A 21,734-nucleotide genomic window follows, 5' to 3' on the forward strand; every position below is an offset into this window, starting at 1 on the left:
TATGTATTGCACATCGGTGCGATGATTATTTATATATACAGGGAAGTATATCACAAGTATTCAAGCTATTAGTCTTTCATCCAAAGCTCTACCTAGAGCCTAAGCTTATATTCTACTAATGTCATACAGCAAATCAGTATAGCTTCCTTCATGCAACTGAATCTGTAGGACATTTGTATAGTGAATAGACGGACTGGAAGGCGGTGAGCCAAGGCGGGAATCCCTTGTGGACACATACATTGCTGTCCCTGAATGAAGCGCTCTCACTCTAGCTTTCCTCCATCTCAATCCTTTATTAATTCCTCCAATTAATAACCTGCTCCGAGGATCGCTCCTCCCTGTTATTGGGCTGTCTGAGCGGCTCGCGGAATCACCTATCGCTGTTACAGGCCCAACGCCGCATCACACAAACACTCTCATCCCCCACACAACATGCGGCTCGACGTCAAGGTACGCAAATGCAGATGATAAAGTGCTCCATAGAGCTGCGAGTCTGTCCTGCAGGAGTTTCAGCGATCTGAGTTCGCAGGTGGACGTCCACAATTGGAGAGATTGCTGACGATAAACGTTATAGAGGCAGCTGTTTGCCCGCTCCGAGCGGGTAAAGGGGATCGATTTCCACCCTACAGAGCCATGGGTAAGCTTTTACAATCCACTCGGTAGCTTTGCTCAAACTAATCTCTTTCTTAGATCTTGACGACTTTGTATAGCGGTATGTCTCGAGAGGAGCAGTCTGCGAGATGTCCAGTGCGCTAACTACCTTCCTGTCCAGGCCATGTCTACATCTGGTCTTACGAATCGCAGGTAAGCTAACACAGATCCACACTCACCATATCATTATCTAAATTGTCTGCCTTTTAGTCCATCATCAAAACCTTCGAACTCACCGATGTCCCTGTTCGCGCCGGTCGATTCATTGCGCGGAAGAACTGGATTGTCTGCGGTTCAGATGACTTCCAGCTCCGGGTCTATAACTACAACACATCCGAAAAGATCACCTCCTTCGAAGCACACCCCGATTACATTCGTTCTATTGCCGTCCATCCCACCCAGCCGTTTGTGCTCACAGCCTCCGATGACATGACAATTAAGCTTTGGGACTGGGAGAAAGGCTGGAAGTGTGTGCAAGTGTTTGAGGGCCACAGCCACTATGTTATGGGCATGGCGATCAATCCTAAAGATACCAACACTTTCGCCTCCGCATGTCTGGACCGGACCGTGAAGATCTGGAACCTCGGCTCTCCCCATGCCAACTTCACACTCGAAGCCCACGAGACGAAAGGTGTCAACCATGTCGACTACTACCCACACGCTGATAAGCCATACCTCCTTACCACCTCTGACGACAAGACCGTTAAGATTTGGGATTACACAACAAAGGCACTCATCGCAACACTCGAGGGCCACACAAGTAATGTCTCATTCGCTTGCTATCACCCCGAATTGCCTGTGATTATCTCGGGTTCTGAAGATGGCACCGTTAAGATTTGGCACGCAAACACCTATCGCCTGGAGCAGTCATTAAGCTATGGTCTAGAACGAGCATGGTGTGTTTCCTACCAGCGTGGTAGACAGGGAATTGCGATGGGTTTCGACGATGGAGCTGTCGTGGTGAAGATGGGTCGGGAAGAGCCCGCCGTATCAATGGATGGATCTGGTAAGCTCATCTGGGCGAGACACAATGAGGTCGTGTCTTCCATGATCAAGGGTGGTGATGCTACTGTCAAGGATGGCGAGCCGCTTTCTCTACCAACAAAGGACTTGGGACAGTGCGAGGTGTACCCACAGACTTTGACACACTCCGCCAATGGACGATTTGTTTCTGTCTGTGGCGACGGGGAGTACATCATCTACACCGCATTAGCGTGGAGAAACAAGGCCTTTGGGCAGGCTCTTGATTTTGCCTGGGGTGCGAAAGACAACAGTAACGATTATGCTATCCGCGAGTCATCGACAAGTGTCAAAATTTTCAAGAACTTCAAGGAGCAGAGCGCCGGTCTTGATGTTGGGTTCCAAGCCGAGGGTCTTTCCGGCGGTGTTCTTCTGGGTGTGAAGGGCCAAGGTGGTATTGGTTTCTTTGATTGGGAGACTGGCAGCCTGGTTCGAAGAATTGAGGCCGACCCGAAGTCCGTAAGTTGTTTGATCTCCCGTGATAATCTTTGGAAATCATGCTAATCGACATGTACAGGTCTACTGGTCCGAATCTGGCGAATTGGTAACCCTTGCCTGTGAAGATGATTTCTACGTTCTCCGCTACTCTCGCGAGGATTATATCAATGGCCTAAACGCTGGCGAAGCCGATGAGGACGGAGTTGAGGCAGCTGTTGAGTTGGTTGCTACCATCAACGAGACCGTTCGAACTGGACAGTGGGTCGGAGATTGCTTCATCTACACTAACTCTACGAACCGTCTGAACTACCTTGTCGGTGACCAGACTTACACAATCTCTCACTTCGACCAACCGATGTACGTTCTTGGCTACCTGCCCCGGGATGGTCGTATCTACCTTGCCGACAAAGACGTCAATGCTGTCTCCTTCAGCCTTTCTCTCAGCATGGTTGAATATCAAACAGTGGTTCTGCGAGGCGATATGGAAATGGCATCCGAACTTCTCAAGGATGTCCCCCAAGACCAGATGAACAAGGTCGCCCGCTTCCTCGAAGGCCAGGGATACAAGGAAATGGCCCTGGAAGTCGCCACCGACCCCGAGCACCGCTTCGAGCTCGCGCTTGCGCTGAACGATCTTGAAACCGCACTCACGATTGCTCGCGAGGCTAACGTCGAGCATAAGTGGAAGATTGTCGGTGATGCTGCCCTTGCCGGCTGGAATCTTGCTCTGGCCCAAGAGTGCTTCACCAATGCCAAGGACGTCGGCTCTTTGCTATTGTTGCACACCGCTAGCAACAACCGCGAAGGTCTCAAGGCCCTGGCCGCCCAGGCCTCGGAGTCAGGCCTCCACAATGTCGCCTTCTCCACTCTGTGGTCCCTAGGAGATATCGAAGGCTGCATCGCTCTTCTCATCCAGACCAACCGCATCGCCGAGGCAGTCCTCCTCGCCCAGACCTACAAGCCTTCGAGTGCGCCTAAACTCGTTGTTCAATGGAAGGAATCCCTAGAACAATCTGGCAAGACCAAGGTTGCCCGCCTCATCGGTGTCCCACCCGGTGCCCCCGACGTTGCCTCTACCGACGACGATCTCTTCCCAGAGTGGGACGAGTACATTCGTCTAGAGAAGGAGAGTACTGTCCCCGAGCCCGCTTCCTCTGAATCCCTGATTGATGTCGACGGTGATGAAGAGCCCGTGAGCGCGACCAATGGCGTACCTGAGGTGGATGATGAGGTAGAGAAGGCCGAAAAGGCCGCAGTGGATGAGGCCGATGCTGCCGAAGCCGAGTAAACGAACAAAAAGCACCGGGTTCTGTTGGGTGACTTTCTGGTAGAGTTAGGTTGATCGTTTGTTTTCTGGCTGATCAGTCAGTTCATTCTTGATTGCGAGCGGCGTCTTAACGTGTGTCCGACTTTTTTTTTTACATTTTCTCATTTGTTAATTCGCTGTCATGTGTCTCTGGAGCAAATTACATGCCTAGATACAAGCAATATGTTTCCCTCTATTTCCAGTGGTTTCGTTGATTTACTAGATTATTGTATATGTATACTATACCGGATTTTCCTTGACCTTATACTCACCCCGTGACCATTGGTAAAGGCTTCTGGATGCCCAATAGCTTAGTCGTAGATGCAAGAACGAGTGCGTACGTATAGATGAGAATAGAGATCCATACAAGACAGTGGTTATTTCTGCGGGAGCCATCTACCAAGCAGTTGCTGAAGCCGGGCTATAGGGATTGAACTTACTACTTCGCATTTTAAAGCTGCTGAGAGGCGTATCCATCTTACTGAGGGCGGAACTGATGTAGAACTGTTTTGGCATTGTCCATCGTGAAATTTTTTATCGAGAATACAGAACAAGGGTGCAGATGATGACCGCTTGAGAAAAGCAACGAGAAACGAAGGGTGAGTAAGGAACCTGCCTAGAGAGAATCAACACTTGAGATGGAAGGGAGATGACTGAACAAGACAACGAAATCAAATCAAAGCGCTCAACGGGCGTATAAAACGAGAAGAGCCAAGGTCGTCTCGAAGATCGGGAGCGATTCCGATAGCAAGATGCCACAGACTCCTTTGTGATGGGAAAACGAACAAAATGACGGAGAACAGAGTGAAAAAAGGATCAAGATTGGTGGATATGTTAATGAAAGACATATACGCAGTTAAAAAAAGGAAATGGTCTCTATGGGCCTCCTATTCTCTCTTTCTTGCACCGGGAATACTCGATCTAAGTTGACGCGGCGAGAAGCACTACTCCGGGATGCTACCGAAGGACGGGTCTTTGACGCTGCCTCCTGCATCACCGAGGCCAGCCACGGGTCGGTTATACGACCATCCTTCGAACTGTTGTTGCATGGTCTGCGACAAGACGGGGCCGTCGACATATGAGTCCTGGGGTGCTTCCCGGGTGAATTCAACATCGAAGTTCTCAGTGTCGCGGGCATCCACCTGCATCAAGTTAGTGAAACGTTGATCGAATACATAATCGGGGGTAAGAAATACATACCACGTTTGGTCGGAAACTGGGTTCGTACTTCCTCTGGAGAAGCTTGCGCCAGTCAATGTTGGCAAAGAAATGGTGAGACTTGATCTCTGCAGCACCGTTGGCACCCAGTCGGCGCACAGGATCACGGTCCAACAGTCGAGTGAGAAGATCTCGGGCAGCAGGTGGAACAATGTCGCTGCTGGGGAAGGTCAAAGGCTCCTGCAAGATCTTGCGATACATCTCGTTGGTGTTTTCATCGTAGAATGGAGGCAGGCCGGTCAGCATCTCGTAGAGCAAGACACCGAGGGTCCACCAATCCACGGTCTTGGTGTAGCCGTTGCCAAGGAGAAGTTCTGGAGCGAGATATTCGGGGGTTCCACAGAACGCTACGTTTTGTTAGCTGATATAACTTATCATGAGTGGTGAGGATATCTTACTATTGGTTCGGTCTTCGTCTTTCATGTCCAGCTTGCAAAGACCGAAATCGCAAAGGGCGATGTGCCCAGTGTAATCAAGAAGAATATTCTCCGGCTTGAGATCTCGGTAGATAACCTTGAAGCCATGCAGACACTCGAGAGCGCACAGCAACTCTGCGGTATAGAAACGGGCTCTGTTGATATCAAATCGTTGTTCCCTTTGCAAATGGTGGAACAACTCTCCGCCATTCACAAATGCCAACACAAAGTACAACTTCTCGGGCGACTGGAATGAAAACTTCAGCGGAACAATGAACGGGTTGTTGATCTGTGCAAGAACCGATCGCTCGGCAAGTGTGTGTGTGACTTCCGATCGCGAGATAATGTGAGCCTTGCGAATTGTCTTGAGGGCGTAGATCCGACCAGTATCCTTCTTCCTGTAATTCCCTCACTGTCAGAATTTTGGAACCGAATGAATCGCCTTTATAGTCCACTTACATGACCTGCATGACCTTTCCGAAACTACCCTTGCCCACAACCTTGAGCAAATCAAAGTCTTCTAACTTGAGACTCCGCTGCTTGTTCTCCACAAAGGAAATACCAATCTTAATCGAGCCAACGCCGAATTGGAGGTCCAGCCACTCGGCTCCCTGCTGGCCCAGTTGACGCCCTTGCTCGTCGTGAGCTGCGGCAGCCTTCTGGTTGTCTTTCTTGCTGAGTTTCGGGTCCTCCACATACGGCTGGCTCTCTTCAAAGCGAGGGTTGACCTTGCATGCACCCAAGAAGATGTCCTCACTCCGTCCGGCACCAGGCCGGGCTGCAGGGTTGCGCAGATACAGCTGTACGCTCAACTCGGTCTTCCGGGACACATCAAACTTAAAGGCTGTGTTGTCTCCCGCCCACAATGGGCTTTCTGGAGTTCCCGATACGGCATCCACAAAGACCTGGTTCTTCTCGAAATCAAGGAGGGCATACGGAAGGTACTTGGTGGAATAGCGACCGTGGATAGTGGGGGCGGCATTGATCCCCCCGCTTGTGGACTGCGGTCGGCCGGACTGCACAAAGGAACCCGCTTGATTTTGAGATGAATGTGACGATGAAGAGGTACTTGGGCGTAGAGAAGAGGGCGCGTAAGAGTTATTTTGGAAATGCGAATTGAAGATCTGTTGGAAGTGCGGTGACAGCGAAAAATTGCGTCCTTCGTGGAGAGTGACAATGAGGATGCCGGGGTTCACAGTCGCCACAGGAGGAGAAACAAGAGACTCGGAGGCCGCTGTCAAAATAATGAAATGGTTAGTTACTATGGATGATTGCTGCAGTATAAGAATAACATACCGATGCCATTTGTTGAGGAGGTGGCGGAGGCAATGCTGGGCGGGTTCGAGGCCACAGGTGTCACAGCCTCATCACCATTTGAGTCACCCTTGATCGTCGAAGTAGACGACGACCGGCCAAATGATGAGGTCAAGGGTGCTAGGTGCGTCTCCTTCAACTCTTCAAGCGAGTTGTATAATTAGCGACTGCCCATGATGTTCACTGCAGTGCAGAGAGGGGTATTGAGGGGTGGGAAGAGGGAGACCAACTGCCAGTAAACATACTTTTAGTGAGCTTCCAGGACATAGTGGCGGTTGTTGTAAAGAGATTGAGAAGAAGAGATCAAAGTCCAAGATACTGCAATGCGTGTGCAGGGTGCTAAGAATCACCCAATAATCAACATGCGAATGGCCTCCAAAATAAACCTGGAGAAGCCACACAAGGACGCAGATAATACACACGCAAAAGGAGAGAATTCAAGACAAAGACAACCACCACTATCTTTCGAAATCCGTATGGAAGCACAACTAAGGATAAGAAAGAGTCGGAGAGATCGAAGATCAAATGAGAATGAGAGAGGGGAAGTTCCCCCTGTAATTGTAATACATAGTTTACTCTGGATTACGCTAAATTACATGTTTGATTGGTAGAACTGGTCACATGTTGGTTACATCAAGGTACAGTAATTAATCAGCCTCAGCCACTGCTCCGCCACAAGGGTTAACGACGCATCAACTTCCACCACGGCATTAACTATCAAGGCAGTTGACTCCACAGAACGAGTGATATGAGATTCAGCTTGAATTGTAGCTGTATCTTTTCACCTTGAGATCCTTGCTAAGCTTCGGAATATTCCCCGCTCCGAAGTGCGGAGACACCTACCCCGGAAGATCTCACCTCAATTTATCACCTGCAACTCTAGTATTTTCAGACTCCTGAGTCTGTCCGTCTTTTGATACGGCTTTCGACAAACCGGATGATGAAAGGGGCTGAGGGCTAATGGGTGTGATACGCAAGAAGACCGCCTCGCGCGGCACCGAGGCCGGCACTAAGTTCCACTGCGATGTGTGCTCTATTGATGTTACGTCAACCGTAAGTCTTGATATGGTTGGGTCATGACCATTTGAAGGCCTATTACTTTGATGAGAAACTGACACAACTCCGTCCCTTAGGTTCGCATCTCCTGTTCGCACCCCGCCTGCCCCGAATATGACCTCTGTGTCCCCTGCTTCTCAGCCGGGAAGCACTCTAAAAACCATGACCCCGCCACACATCCATTTCAAGTCATTGAACAAAACTCAGTTCCCATATTTCAAGAGGATTGGGGTGCCGACGAAGAATTGTTATTGCTTGAAGGCGCCGAAATCTATGGGTTAGGTTCCTGGGCAGACATCGCAGACCACATTGGCGGCTATCGCAGCAAGGATGAAGTGCGAGATCACTATTACGACACATATGTGAAGAGTGTCAACTTCCCGCTCGCAGCCCGCGCCGATCCAGACGATAGGAGCTTGCAGGATTCAATTTCCAAGGAGGAGTTTCAAACGCGCAAGAAGCGACGCATCGAGGAGCGCAAAGATGCAGCCAAGTCAGCACCTCCAACTACACCAAAGCAGAAACCGACCGCCAGTGTACCGGCATGTCACGAAGTGCAGGGCTACATGCCAGGACGATTGGAGTTTGAGACCGAGTTCTTGAACGATGCTGAAGAAGCGGTGCAGCATATGACTTTTGAGCCCGGGGCTGGACTCAATGAAAACGGCGAGCCAGATGCAGAGACTGAGCTCAAGATGACCGTGGTTGACATCTACAACTCTCGCCTGACTGCGCGTACCGAGCGCAAGAAAATCCTCTTCGAGCACAACCTCCTTGAATACCGCAAAAACACTGCCCTAGATAAGAAACGGTCTAAGGAAGAGCGAGACTTGTTGAACAAAGCAAAGCCACTAGCACGTATGATGAACTGCAAGGACTTTGAAGACGTCAACAAGGGCCTGGAGTACGAGCATAACCTCCGTCTAGCCATCTCCCAGCTTCAAGAATGGCGACAGATGGGCATCGGTGATTTGAAAGCAGGTGAGAAGTATGAGCAGGATAAGCAACAGCGCGTGCAACGAATGCTTCCTCAAGGATCATTTGACCGTTTTGCCAGCAACCGCCCAAAGCAGACACAGCTGACAGAGACACCAGCGGCAGCAATCCAGCTCACAACGCCTGAATTGCCGCTGCGACTGCAAAAAGCTGCCAATCCGCACGCACCAGCGGATCCTGCTGACGAACCATTAAACGATTTTGATCGCGCCTTCGCTGTCGATGGGGATGCGCCTCCCCCGCAGCCGACAAAGACGAAATACGTGGTGCCCCCGCTAAGCGGGATGCCACCGTGGAAGTTGGACAATGACACCGCTGCCGACCTGCACCTTTTGACTAAGGAAGAGGCAGAAGTATGCAATGTTCTACGTATCATGCCAAAGCCGTATCTGGTCATCAAGGAGACACTGTTGAAAGAAGCAATGAAGCAGGGCGGCAACCTGAAGAAGAAAGATGCCCGGATGATTTGCAAGGTATTTTTTTATCCTTGGCTCTTGAAACGCGAATTCTTTACTGACTATGTTAGATCGAGGGCACTAAAACCAGCCGAATTTATGATTTCATGGTACACAGCGGTTGGATTAACAAGGCGTAGGTACGCCGATCCATGATATGCTGTAATCACTTCCTAGCTTATTGATATCCAAATTCATTTGTGGTTTTGTTCCGGGGCGTTTTCTTATTTTTTTGGCGTTCATAGGGAACCTGAGAGATGGGTGGACGTGTTGATCTCGGACCTTGTCCCAAATCACAGGTAGAATAGCACCTGTAATTTGCACAACTGTACAATGGAAGTACCCCAAATACGTCTCAATATACTTAATTTCAAAGAACAAAGTCGATCAATATATTCTTCCCAAAGCCAGCGAAGAATACATCCCCACACTCGGCCCTCGGCATCTTCTCCGCATTTACAACCTCCAACTGCCGTCGATCACTGACGTTCTGTATCATTTCTATATAATCTCCTTGAATCCTCCTTAATGTACCTCTCTCTTCCAAATCAACCCAATTATCTATCAACTCACATAAGAAACCCAAAATGCCACCCTTCACAATCCAACCACCAACCCCAGCCCACGCAACTCTGACCTACCCAGCACCCCACATCCTCCTCGTCACGCTAAACCGACCCCGCGATCTAAACTGCATAAACGCGCAAGGTCACGCAGACCTCCACGCAATCTGGGAATGGCTCGACGAAGAGCCGAGCATGCGCGTAGGCATTCTAACCGGAAAAGGACGAGCGTTTTGCGCCGGCGCCGATCTAAAAGGTGAGCCAGCACTATAGCCAGGATCCAAAAGCACAGACACACACTATCCCAATCTCCAAAACCCAATGACTGATGCTCCAATTCATCTGTTTGACCCGCTAACTCCACTTCCCCAGAATGGAACGACCGCACCTCGGGAGCAACGACAACCTCTAGCTCCGTGACCCCGATGCCACACAGCGGGTTCGGTGGACTAGCGAGACGCAAGGGCAAGAAACCCGTGATCTGCGCTGTGAACGGGCTCTGTCTTGGTGGGGGTGCGGAGATGATTATCAATAGCGATATTGTGATTGCGTCTTCGCGGGCGGTGTTTGGATTGCCGGAGGTGAAGCGTGGAGTTGTTGCTCTTGCTGGGGCGTTACCGCGGCTTGTGCGGACCGTCGGGAAGCAGCGGGCTATGGAGATGGTTCTCACGGGGCGGATGGTTAGTGCTGTGGAGGCGGAAAGGTGGGGCCTTGTTAATTCTGTTGTTGCGGTTGGTGAGAAGGATGGGGAGGAGGAGATTGGCAGGGCTGTTTTAGAGAAGGCTTTGGGGGTTGCTGAGGAGATTTCGGGAAATAGTCCTGATTCGGTGCTTGTTAGTCGCGAGGGAGTGAAATTGGGGTGGGAGGGGATTGGGGCGGATGAGGCGACGGCGATGTTGAATGAAACTTGGGTGAAGAGATTGTATGAGGGGGAGAATATTCAAGAGGGACTAAAGGCTTTTGTAGAGAAGCGAAAGCCAGTGTGGGTTGATAGTAAGTTGTAGGTAAAAAAAAGAATTAAGAAATATTCCATTGTTCGCTATTCATACTCCAGTTCGTAAACTCGTAAAAACACTAATCCCAATTCTCCGTCGCGCCGTGTACCTGGTATTCGCCATATTTCATGCAAGTTCAAATTCAGTCAAGGCAAAATCAAATATGCGGTTGCCCTGCCTCTCTGAAAAGCGGTGTTAGGATGTTGTGTGGTGGTGGCATAAGGAAGAGGTGCCTACTTGGTGTCGGATTGTACTTCGTCTACGACCTTGACCACATGGGGGAAGAGAGGGTGGTCTCGGTCCAATCCGGTTAATTGGACAGCAGCATCGGCAGGCGAGTTCTCCTTGAGAATCTTGGCCATTTCCACACTCTCCTCGTCGCCTTTCACATTCTGGAACCGCAGAGCCATTTCAAAGGAGCCCATCAATGCCTGGAACTTTCCACCACGCTCGGCCAGCTGCGAAGCCGGGCCGATAAACCGTTCCTTGCGAGACACTTTGCGCATTGGGGCACGGCCCACGCGCTCCACACTGTCCTCGAGGTAGGGGTTTGAGATTCGGGTGATGATGGTCTCGACGTACTCTTGCTGCTCGGCAGCGCTGATTTCATGCTTGTCGACGATGAGGGAGGCAGTCTCTTGAAGTACATCACGGACAATACCACGGATACGAGTATCCTTGAGGGCTTCAGCAATGGTCTTCTTGCCCGCATTGTAGCCATAGTAGGCTGCAGTGGCGTGACCGGTGTTGACGGTGAACAACTTGCGCTCAATGTAGGGCTCCAGGTTGGCAACCCAGTGGATAGCTGGGACTTCGGGGTGACCGAACTCGCCGAAAGGCGTCGACTCCACGACCCATTCGTAGAACTTCTCGATGCGCACGTTGAGACCACTGTCGGGAGCCTGGGCAGGTACAATACGGTCGATGGCCGAGTTGGCAAACCGGGCTCGGTCTGGCATGGAGTCGAGACGGTCTTGGGCGGTGTTCTCCTTGATGAACCGGTGTAGAGTATCAGTGGCGCCGATGGCGTTCTCACAGGCAATGACGGCGAGCGGTGTGGCGTCGGTGCGGGCGTCGATGCCCTTGGCAATGACGGGAGCGATGAACTTGAGGATGTTCGGGCCCACGGCGCAGGTTACAATGCTGGCAGTTGAGATTTCCTGGATGACCTCGCTCTCATGAGTCTTGGAGTTGATTGCACGGTAGTTGGTGATCGTCTTGGTAGACTCGCCCTCATCACTGACTTCAGTGACCTGATAAGACTTGGTTTCTTGTAGGGAATTGATGATACTGTCCATGACATCAACGAAGATGACTTCATAGCCAGCAGTGTGAAGGAACTCGGCAACGAAGCCGCGGCCGATGTTACCACCGCCGAAATGAATAGCTGTTTTGACCATGATGAAGATGGAAAAGTGGAAGTGGAAGTGGAGAGAGGTAGAGAGGTAGAGGTAGAGGTAGAGGTAAAGGTAGAAAGGTAGAGGTAGAAAGGTAGAGGTAGAGAATTAAAGTAGAAGTCTTAGTCAAGTTGCGCTTTCTAGTTCACGAGGGGGAAGTTGCAGCTATTTAAGTAAAATGGGAAAGTGACGAGGATATATACGGGAGTCCCAATATGACGATGACTTCATAGATCTAGAGTCTACGGGACTGGCCTCCGCCTTGTTTAGAACGTCAGTGTGTCTTTGATTTTCTCGGTATTATCTTTGTATTCTCCTTTCCTAATTCCTACCGTTTCAATTTTATTCTGTCATTTCAAATTTCACATTCCTATACATGCACCCTTTCTTTTCCCCCCGCTTTGTCTGTGCAACTTCCATACTTCTCTTCCTCCGTAGTCCGTAGACACACTATACCTATTTAAGGAACACATCGATCCCCATTCATAGGCCTGAACCACTCACCGGCAATTAGAAAATCACCGGGAAAACCCGTCCATATTCAACTCGCGCTTTGAACCCTTGGCAAGTGTAGTCGGAGAAACCCAGCCGATAAACCGGGAAACGGAGTACTGTGGTCCTCGGCGTCTGAGCCTTGTACACGGAATGTACGGAGTACCTAGTTTGGGGTATAATGTCACGGAGTACCTTAGTGTGTATACTCATTCCAGATCCTTCATGATACTCATAGAACAATGATATCCACATGTGTGACGTCGGATGAACGGTTGGCAGCCCCGACCCAGTTTTTTTTCCATTAGTCGCGGCCAATTCCATCGACCCCATCAAGCCGAGGTTTATTCCAAAGACATCTATCGCTTTCCATGCTCTAGCCGCCAGAACTAGATTGCTGCCTTGCACTGCCCGACATACCTGAGCCCCTGGAAGTTAGGGGGAAACCTAACCCTCGCGGTAACTCGGAGCCCAGCCATTGGCCCAACGCCATACGGAGTACACGCTCAGATATCCCGCAAAAGTAAGTGGCCGGATTGGCAATGTAATTTCACTTGAAACAATATCTAGTTAATTGAGCTAGACTCTATTGGTTGCGCAAAATAATCTTATGGTAGGATCGTTCGATTATGTTGTAAATGGCTCTTTCTATCTACTATGAAATGCAGTATATTCGATTTTGCGAGTTTCCCCGACGTCCGCCCCCCGTCTGAAACCTGCGTTCTCCGACTGGCTAACATCACCGCTTCCTTTTCTTCCTTCTCTTTGGTTTGCAAATTACCCCTCTATATCCTTTTCGACGGACGTAGATGCAGCCCGTTTGGGAACAAAGACATTCGCAAAGCAAGCGATACTACCGGCGAGTAACAGCCCCACTGCGGCCCAAGTCATCCCGAGAAATTTCTCTCCGTAATGGGCTGACACGTTCCAGCCCTTGCCGTGAGCGTTGATCAGAGCAACGAATTCAAAAGCAATGACCGTGGCGATTATGGATGCGATGCTGATGCTGAGAGATCCGACCTAATCAATGATACCATGTCAGCAAATGATATGGGGAAATTCGATATCCAAAATGCACCACGCTCAACTAGGTAGTACACTGCCTGCAATGCCGAGACAGAGTTTATGTAGGGGGTCTATCACCTGGGCAGAACGTGCTGTTTATGTAACTCACCATGAAAAGCCAAAATTCACACGGACCCTGGCCGGGTCGTGGAGCAAGAGTTGTCCATACTCGTACAAGTATCGTCGCCCCCATCGCCCCAACTCCCATACAGTATAACACCGCCATAACTCGACTTGTCAATCTGAGAGCGTGGAAGTCATCGCTGATCACGCGTGGCCAACCCAGTTCCTGACCGGTGATCTCCTTTGGCCAGGCTTTGGTCGGGTCAAATGAGGATAGAACCGTGCGGTTTGAGCATTCGGTCAAGTTGCGCGTGACTCCTCCGTTGGGGTCGGTTGTCCCTAGTGTCCCCTGGCAGTAGGACATGATGTGGATGGAATAGAAATCGTTCGCTCCACTGCCGGTGAGGTCTGCGGGCGTATAGAGCTACATTGATAGGGCCAAGTCAGTACGCTGCGTCTATCTGCCACTCATAGAAAGTGGTTGAAGACGATCGGACTTACTGTTAAGATATCCACATTATTCAGGAGATTTCTCTGTGTCCCTGCGAAGAGACATAGGATGCTTAGTATAAACGCGATGAACACAGCCACTGTCTGGAATAAGCCCCTGCACTCTGACATGATGGCGTGTCGGGTATATGCGTTGGTATGATTCTCTTCTGCAAGATGTAGTTGGATCCAGTATGCAGTCTGTGAGTATGGTTACAGCAGATGATGTGAAGGCTCAATAATGGGAGGGCTCCGAATCTGCGATTCTGGCCAAGTTCGCTATCCTTATAAGCATACCATGCTGGAAATTTGGATGATCGGAACGATCGGTCTCTAGATTTCTCACGATGGCTTCATTCCAGACGTGGGCTGTAAGAAATGGCGGGGGCACTTTATTCTGCACAGTATCGAGATGATGTGCTGTGGAATGTTTGCATTATACATGATCGGGTAGAAGACCTCTCGCTATTGGTAACGTAAGTATATACGGAGGAGTAGCCCAGGTATGGTGGCTGGGTGGGAAGGGAATGGGTGTAGTCCCGCCCGCTTCAAGAATGTTCAGAATGTTGCCAGCCACGAAGGAAGTTGCAAGTTGAAATCACACGTCAGTCTTATTCGTGGGTTTGGTACATTATTTTTCAATACAAATTTTATCTGAGGGCCGGTGGGGAAGGTTTCGATCTCAGAGATGAAGGGGTCTGCCAGGGTTATATAGTAGATCCAAAAGAATTTGACGTCAGCGACAGGGGGTTATATTGCTTTGGCCACATCCCAGTTGACACATTTTTGTATATGTACAGACGCCAATCCCTAAATTGGGTCAATCTCTTGGGAACTTTCGTTGTCTTGACATCAAATCTTCAAATTCCCACCTACTTACGATTCTTCAGTTTGACAGATTCAAGATTGACCTATGCAATCTAATGGACAATACACAAAATGCTGTATTTGGCCCTCGGTGAGCGAACCATAGTTCGTCATCGCAAATACAAAAGAAACAAGGAAATACTCCATCTCTAGGGAGTACGATCCGACCCGTTTCTGCTCCTGTACAACATACGGTGCGATATGACGGCGGATCAAGTTTGATTGGTTGAGCAGAGTCTAGATTGGGCTTTCACCTGGCAGAAAATCATTTTGAGTGCGTGGGCCTAGGGGCCAGGTGGCAAGTCTGGCCAACATCCATTGTCGGCTGGCAAATCGTAGGATAAGGTATCTTTTGCATAGCTCCATACAAAAGATACATAAGAAACTTGAGCATAATGTCAATATTTCTGAACTCACAAATTAGTTAAGGAAAAGATCAAATAGCTTAACATATAAGTCTGGGCAATCGATGATATGGGTACCTTAGATCGCACCAGTGACACCTCATATATATAACGTCTTACACCAGCGAGTGGTCCGCCTAGACCAACAATATTTATCTCAACGAAAACATCATTAATGAATTTAGAGTGAACTGATCATCTATATAGACATACATCTCTCCCAAGGCCCTGTTTTTTTTACTATGTTATAGACTAATTCATTAGTAGCTTTGTAAACGCTAAGAGGTTAGTTTTATATGTATAAATTTAGGTTAAACTATGGCCCTAGCCTAGGTCTTAGGTCCGGGGCCGGGTTCTACATCTCGACCCAAATCTGGGTTGTGCGACAGACCAAGTATGGTCACTCGGTACCTGGGTATTTGACACTGCTGATCAATAACCTATGTTTTTCACTTCTTCTCATGCTCACATCTCAAGGCTCACTGAATAAACTTGATATAATCGTGGGTGTGATTTGAATACGGGATACGTGTCCATGCCTTGAATCTGTGATTTTGGGCAAAGTCAGTGCATTCCCACCCGCGGTCATAGACTCTTAGCTACCATCAGCCTAATGAGACTGGTATAACCCAGTAGCGCTTGGAGCTACGGATACGGTGAACTAATCATAAGAGGCCTCGCGACCCTTGGAGATCTGCCAAGGAAACTGTTTTGCTAAGAAAAGAAAAAGCGGTTGAGACTTTATACTTTTGCCCGGATAATGGGTCCTGTTATGATGATGCGTGCCATGCCTAGGGCTAGAACGCCTATAGTCAACGCTACTCCTGCCCAAATCTGTGCCGCAAGATAACTATTGGTACGAGATATCAATACGCCAGCGACAGATGGTCCAGTCAAAGGCCCAAAACTCATCAGTGTCAGCGCCATTCCAACACGGGTTCCGATTTTGTCCAAATCTTTGGTTAAAGAGGGGACAGTACCAGCAAACAAAGCCATAGCGGCTGCTGATGCCAGACCGTAGAAAACGGCGAAAATATATAGTTCGACGACCGTATGAACAGCGATCCAGCAGAGCATCAAGATACCGCATAGCGCCACCCATGGAATCAAACAATTCGATGGGCCGAGGTATCGATCAGCCAGATAGCCGCAAGGTGCACGAATTGGAATACCGCACGCATTGATAACGATGATCAGTTTTACGCCATCTATCTGAGATAAGTGCAATTCCTTTGTCGCATAAACTTTGAATCTAGAAGAATGTTAGTGTCGGAATCTCCCTATATAAAAAAAGAAACAAAGAGTGACATACGTAGAAGAAAGCGAAATAAAGCGTCCAATAGAGAAGGAACACCCCAAAAGTGAAAAGCATATAAGCTGGTTCCTTAAAAGCTCCCCATTCAACTAACGGGCCCGACTTTCGAGATGGCAATCTAGGACGTAGCAGCGCAAGGATACAGACGACCATAACCAGAGCCACAAATCCCATACAACGAACTGCCCACGGAAAGCCTATAAATCACGCTCGCCCATGAATTTAGCCAAACCAGACGATATGTGTGTGAGTGTGAGAGAGAAAGGAGAGAAGAAACCCACCAATTCGGGGAGTGAGATACTGAATCATTGCTGGAAAGATGATTCCTCCTGTACTCGTCCCTGTCGCTGCAGCTGTGAGAGCAAAAACCCTCAGCCGCACAAAATACGTCGAAATCAAAGCCACACTGGGCAACCACATAAGGCCCTGTCCAATCCCAACACAGAGACCTTGCGCCAGAAAAATCTGCCAATACACCGTGGCCAGACTTGTCATGAAAGTGCCGAGTAATAAAAGGACCGCTCCTGCGCCTACCACCAGTCGCGCAAGCCCAGCATTCGTCGCACGGCCGGATAGCACCGAGATAAACAATAGGCAAAATACCTGGAATCCGCCTATCCAAGAAATGTCAGAGGCTGATTGAGGTAGGGTTTTCTCATAGTAATTTTGGAATACTCCAAAGCTGGAAGCGTAACCCCATGTGAGAGCTACAACCAGATGACCCGACACCACCTGCGCCCAAGCATGGAAACCCCCGTCTGGAGGCGGGGATGCGGTCGTCATGTTCGGTGGTGAACTGATTGTATCGGTTCCCCTTGTAATTGCTCAACAGAGAATCCTCTCCAGTGTATTTGGATGTAAACGTTCCCTTTTCCCTTGAGGTGCGTCAATAAATAAACCACGAATGTCAAATCCCACCCCGATAAAGATGGCCGAGGGACAGGGTGTATTAAATAGAACGTGCGTGGGTGATTTTGACGATCAGGTTAGAAACGAGGGGATATCTATGTATCGCAAACGGCGCGTTCCATCAAAAAGCAAAAAGACCGCAGGGGTCAATTGCCATCCAACACCACTGTGAATTAATAATCCAAACCATGCAAGATCAATGGTGGTGAGAATAGGGCGTCAAAGATGAGACTCTAGAGCAGGGTACCATACCGACTGATAGGAATCATATCACGGTAAATAGCCTCGTACATTTGGTCTCAGGGCGACATCAACTTCAAGCTTCTGTCTACCTGGATCTCAAGACTATTATGAATTTCTATAAACTCAAACAAATCTGGTGTCCCTCACTCTGGTCCCAGTTCTCGTACTTTAGTCCTCCCCCTTGTCGCAGTACGCCATATATACCCACATAATCCCCTTGGTCGTCCTTCCCCTCAACCACCCTGGTCAAATGCCTATTGGCTACCCCCAGCGCGGAAAGTCTCGTGCCCACAGTTTCTGCGAGGCTTATCGCATGTCTAGCATCCTTTCTAGCTAAATTTACAAGAAACAGTAGCTCTCAGAAGATACAAAACACAAGCATGTCAGTCGTGATATCGCAGAAATAGGCATCGATTTGATTTTGACTTAACTTCTCCCGACTCCAGTAATCCCCATTCATGATTCAGAAGAGTGTGACGCATATAGCCCAGGGAAAAAAGTGACAAGTACTCATGAAGCCCCAGGTCAATGACTGCGTTCCCGACGACTCTATCAAAAATTTATCCATTGCTCGTTGCTCATCTCAGCGATGATCAAAGACCATGAATTGAGACCTCAAATATAGATAACTATCTTTTTACCGTCAAACTGACCTATAAATCAGGACTCAGCATCGTCTGGATAACGAAGTTCCGGTATGGGCCAGGTGATGAGTGACTCCCCTCTTGCTCTATTGAATTTTGCGAGCTTCGAGAGCGAAGTGGTGGTATGGTGGGTGCTTGAATTGGCCGAGTGCCAATCTATAGACGCATTTTAGGGAAGTGGACCCCTGCTTGTGAAACATGTTACATATCAGCTTCCCCATTCTCCTCCACGCATACTCGGTGATTCCCCTGAAGGCTGACACTAAACAATGACAACTTTATAAACATCAATTTTCTTTCCATAATCCCCGTCCCCGTTCAAGGCTTAAGACAATTGGGATTTTGTCTGTGTTGTGCTTATGTATATTTTGTATGAATTGCAAAAGATACCTGGCCACATGATTTGCCATCCGGTGGGTCCCCCACACTAGACATTGGTGAGTTTGCCACAATTACAATTATAATATCTTTTTAATATCATCCGTGGATCAGATCAGATTGAAAGGTAGAATGGCATGAACCTCGGAAGAAAACCCACAATCTCCATATGTATATTGGTGGAGGACAGCATCTTGTGGCCGGTCCTGGGGCTCCGGGCCGGGGGGCGAAGACTGTGATTGATCCGGAACACACAACCACCTGGGCACCCGGCCAATTGAATGCTAGATCCGAAGCTGTCAATTGTGCCGCTCGTCGCGCCGTAGGTATTCATAGGCCATGTAAATGTGAGGAAAAGGTCGAGGAAGATCATCAATCTCATCTCTATCTTTAATTTTATTTCATCCCAAAGATCTGGATTACACATTCGCCAAAGAGCAATGCGCACAAGCGACCTTGCCGTAATTGGGTTAATGTATCCTGGGGTTAACGAGGACTATGTACAATTATCTTATGAAGTGGCCTCCGAAGACACCCTTTCTATAAGCAAAAATCCTACAACTCTCGACTCGTAGTGTGCCCCTGATCATCTCGAAGCTAGCTTGAATATCGTATAGAGGGACTTGCTTCACTCTAGAAATTCAAAACCGACCCCTTAGGGTATACTGTTATTGTAGGTGGGAGTAGGATTAATGAGAGATAGTTTACCATAGAGGCTTCCTCTGAATCCTGGACAGAACAGCTCGACGAGTAAACAGGAGACACACAAGACAAAAAAACTACATGTACATTATCTTCCTACTAGTAGTTCTCCTAGGTCGATATGTGTGTAGTCCTCGAGGCTTATATATTGCTACCTGAATTATCTAGTCAGGTTTCCCCTTGATGCACAGAACTTTTGAACAAGCCATGATGTGTGGTGGTGAAATTGATTAATCTCACACTGTTCCCCATTAAAGTTGCTGAATATTTCCTTTACTTGGAAACTCGCACATTGGGTCTCCGCAAACCTAATTAGGCTATCGGAGATGAAATCTCAAAAATCAATGTGAGGTCAAACCTCCGATGGCTGAAACATCGGATGGTTATGTCTTTTATGTCTTTTATTCCCCCATTACCTGTTCCTGAGCAAAGTAGTGTGTGCCAAATCAAGCTATAGGCCAAGTGTAGACCGGCATCAAGAGATTACACAGAGAGAACATGTAATGCAACATAGGTGAGACAGAATTTGATAGTGATACAGTGGGACGAACCATTAATATATCGCTCAAATAATCTTGCCAGTAATATCGCCAAACGCCACTTTTCAGACCATCAGCTTAGCGCTCAGTGTGCCCTGTAGGGGATAACAACACAACCACGTGAACCAACATGCAATACAGGGAACCGCGAGAAGAGAACGAACCAAGTCGTAAGCTGGCAGCTCGTGGCTTACCCACCAACATCCAGACTTGGAAACAAGTGTGCGGTTAGTGCTGATGTGTCAGAAGGTTCAAGGCTCGATAGAATCCTTCCAATAAATCTGGGTCTCAGGGCAGCCGGGCGTCATGTCCCGAGCCTAGACGCGAACACGCCGTGACATGGGACAACAAGACTGGCACAGAGGGATCCGATATATTGATTATTGATTATTTCGAACGTTAGCCCGAGTGGGTTTTTCGGGTTCGGAGATACCGAACGCTATATACGGACCTTCCTACTTGGTTCTCTAGCTAGCGTTTACGATGTAGTGCCATCTGGATCCACAGCATCTGGAGACAAGCTCCTAGCGTAAAGTTGACAGCAGGCGGCTAATGTATGCAATCTGCAAGGGGTGTCATATCCGACATCGGGTTGGAATTCCAGAGCAGAGACCAGAACGGAGACCAAATGATCGAAGAAAGTCCAGACAAGGCTCGAGATCGATGAATTCACGCAACGTATACGACACTCCAGATGCCTAGGTAGCCCCTGAAAGCAACTAAAATGGAAAAAGGGGAAAGGCAAAATTAGATCGCAACGCGCATGTCATACGGCAGCAGCTTAGGTGGATACAAAGGTTTCTCAGATTCGCTTTCCTGAGGACCGAGCCATCAAACGCGCCTGACAACTGACCATGCGAAATCCGAGCACGTGCGCGATAACCTCAAATCTATCCCTGCAGGACTAAGCATTGGAGAAGCTCACTTGGCGACGCCTCTCGCCGGAGCGCCTATTGCTTGACAGGCTCTGAAATTGCTTAGATTGCTTGGGCTAATCTGAGGAATCAAAGCAAGCTTTAGCCAAGATTCTGGAAGGTCCTGATGCAGCTATTGTCGCAGGTATCGATCTCAAGAGGCGTTGTTGGTCCTATAAGGTATAGTATACAATTTTTGTTTCAAATTCAAGGCAATTCCACCGGGCAACTCATTGTCCATGATAGTCTCAAGCAATTCATCTACTAAATCTCTCGGATAGATCGGAATGTATGACAGTGACACGCAACGTGATAACACGTGTTGGAGGTAGGTTCGAGATGTTGAGGGAAGGTGCGGAGATGGGAAGTCGCACATGGTCAAATACTGCATGCTGATTGGTCCGAGATCTGCATGGTAGATGCCGGGGTGAGCCAACTAGCGTGGAACTCTCCTACGTCAATATGTCAATCCAGACATCCGTTTGGGGTGCCATCTGGAAAATAATTGCTGGCAGAGTGATTTTCTTTGTACGGAGTAGATATTGGTTAATTGCTTCTGAAAGTCCGTGGTCGAAGCGCAGAATACATTCCACGTTATCCCTCTGATATTTCTGGAACTGAGATCGGCCCCGGGACTAAGGTATGGATAAGGCCATTGCCACTTTTCCCGAGGTATCCCATTGGCACTGCATTGGCATACATTGGCATTACATTGGCATCTTGAATTTAGCGAAGAGATGACCTTTCACATAACTTTTGTGCATGGAATATACTCCCTAGCCTATCCACACTTACTATGATCCATACCTCGGTCTATTGTAGGTACTCCATATAGGAGTTATTATTTAAACATCAAAAATTGAAAATTTATCGCCCCGCGAAAGT

At 48.6% G+C, this 21,734-nt stretch overlaps 8 protein-coding genes across 8 annotated transcripts; 4 read left to right on the forward strand and 4 right to left on the reverse strand.

Moving 5' to 3' along the window:
* Window positions 1-432: 432 nt before the first annotated feature.
* N7500_004150 (coatomer subunit beta') lies at window positions 433-3,397 on the forward strand (the record flags this gene model as incomplete). Its single annotated transcript, XM_056675296.1, has 6 exons — window positions 433-450; window positions 575-637; window positions 691-712; window positions 773-804; window positions 862-2,130; window positions 2,189-3,397. 6 exons carry the CDS (start codon window positions 433-435, stop codon window positions 3,395-3,397), a joined length of 2,613 nt encoding a protein of 870 aa, XP_056535821.1.
* A 962-nt stretch (window positions 3,398-4,359) lies between these two features.
* Window positions 4,360-6,732, reverse strand: N7500_004151 (serine/threonine-protein kinase; the record flags this gene model as incomplete). Its single annotated transcript, XM_056675297.1, has 6 exons — window positions 6,609-6,732; window positions 6,346-6,504; window positions 5,509-6,283; window positions 5,032-5,447; window positions 4,616-4,980; window positions 4,360-4,557 (listed from the first exon to the last, which is right to left on the reverse strand). Exons 1-6 carry the CDS (start codon window positions 6,628-6,630, stop codon window positions 4,360-4,362), a joined length of 1,935 nt encoding a protein of 644 aa, XP_056535822.1. The 5' UTR covers window positions 6,631-6,732.
* Window positions 6,733-7,323: 591 nt separating this feature from the next.
* Window positions 7,324-9,010, forward strand: adaB (chromatin-binding transcription regulator ADA2; the record flags this gene model as incomplete). The annotated part of the gene is made up of 3 exons (XM_056675298.1): window positions 7,324-7,416; window positions 7,497-8,888; window positions 8,942-9,010. 3 exons carry the CDS (start codon window positions 7,324-7,326, stop codon window positions 9,008-9,010), a joined length of 1,554 nt encoding a protein of 517 aa, XP_056535823.1.
* A 447-nt stretch (window positions 9,011-9,457) lies between these two features.
* Window positions 9,458-10,437, forward strand: N7500_004153 (enoyl-CoA hydratase/isomerase family protein; the record flags this gene model as incomplete). The annotated part of the gene is made up of 2 exons (XM_056675299.1): window positions 9,458-9,689; window positions 9,806-10,437. 2 exons carry the CDS (start codon window positions 9,458-9,460, stop codon window positions 10,435-10,437), a joined length of 864 nt encoding a protein of 287 aa, XP_056535824.1.
* Window positions 10,438-10,661: 224 nt separating this feature from the next.
* Window positions 10,662-11,828, reverse strand: N7500_004154 (mannitol-1-phosphate 5-dehydrogenase; the record flags this gene model as incomplete). The annotated part of the gene is made up of 1 exon (XM_056675300.1): window positions 10,662-11,828. One exon carries the CDS (start codon window positions 11,826-11,828, stop codon window positions 10,662-10,664), a length of 1,167 nt encoding a protein of 388 aa, XP_056535825.1.
* A 1,266-nt stretch (window positions 11,829-13,094) lies between these two features.
* On the reverse strand, window positions 13,095-14,234 carry N7500_004155 (Actin cortical patch SUR7/pH-response regulator PalI; the record flags this gene model as incomplete). The annotated part of the gene is made up of 4 exons (XM_056675301.1): window positions 13,095-13,337; window positions 13,492-13,869; window positions 13,947-14,135; window positions 14,232-14,234. 4 exons carry the CDS (start codon window positions 14,232-14,234, stop codon window positions 13,095-13,097), a joined length of 813 nt encoding a protein of 270 aa, XP_056535826.1.
* Window positions 14,235-15,946: 1,712 nt separating this feature from the next.
* Window positions 15,947-17,303, reverse strand: N7500_004156 (uncharacterized protein; the record flags this gene model as incomplete). The annotated part of the gene is made up of 3 exons (XM_056675302.1): window positions 15,947-16,457; window positions 16,615-16,717; window positions 16,802-17,303. The coding sequence occupies 3 exons, from the start codon at window positions 17,301-17,303 to the stop codon at window positions 15,947-15,949; spliced, it is 1,116 nt and encodes a 371-aa protein (XP_056535827.1).
* A 1,560-nt stretch (window positions 17,304-18,863) lies between these two features.
* N7500_004157 (uncharacterized protein) lies at window positions 18,864-19,159 on the forward strand (the record flags this gene model as incomplete). Its single annotated transcript, XM_056675303.1, has 2 exons — window positions 18,864-19,020; window positions 19,107-19,159. The coding sequence occupies 2 exons, from the start codon at window positions 18,864-18,866 to the stop codon at window positions 19,157-19,159; spliced, it is 210 nt and encodes a 69-aa protein (XP_056535828.1).
* Window positions 19,160-21,734: the final 2,575 nt, after the last annotated feature.

Source organism: Penicillium coprophilum, assembly GCF_028826855.1.
Source record: "Penicillium coprophilum strain IBT 35676 chromosome Unknown utg000002l_segment0_segment1, whole genome shotgun sequence".
Taxonomy (NCBI): domain Eukaryota; kingdom Fungi; phylum Ascomycota; class Eurotiomycetes; order Eurotiales; family Aspergillaceae; genus Penicillium; species Penicillium coprophilum.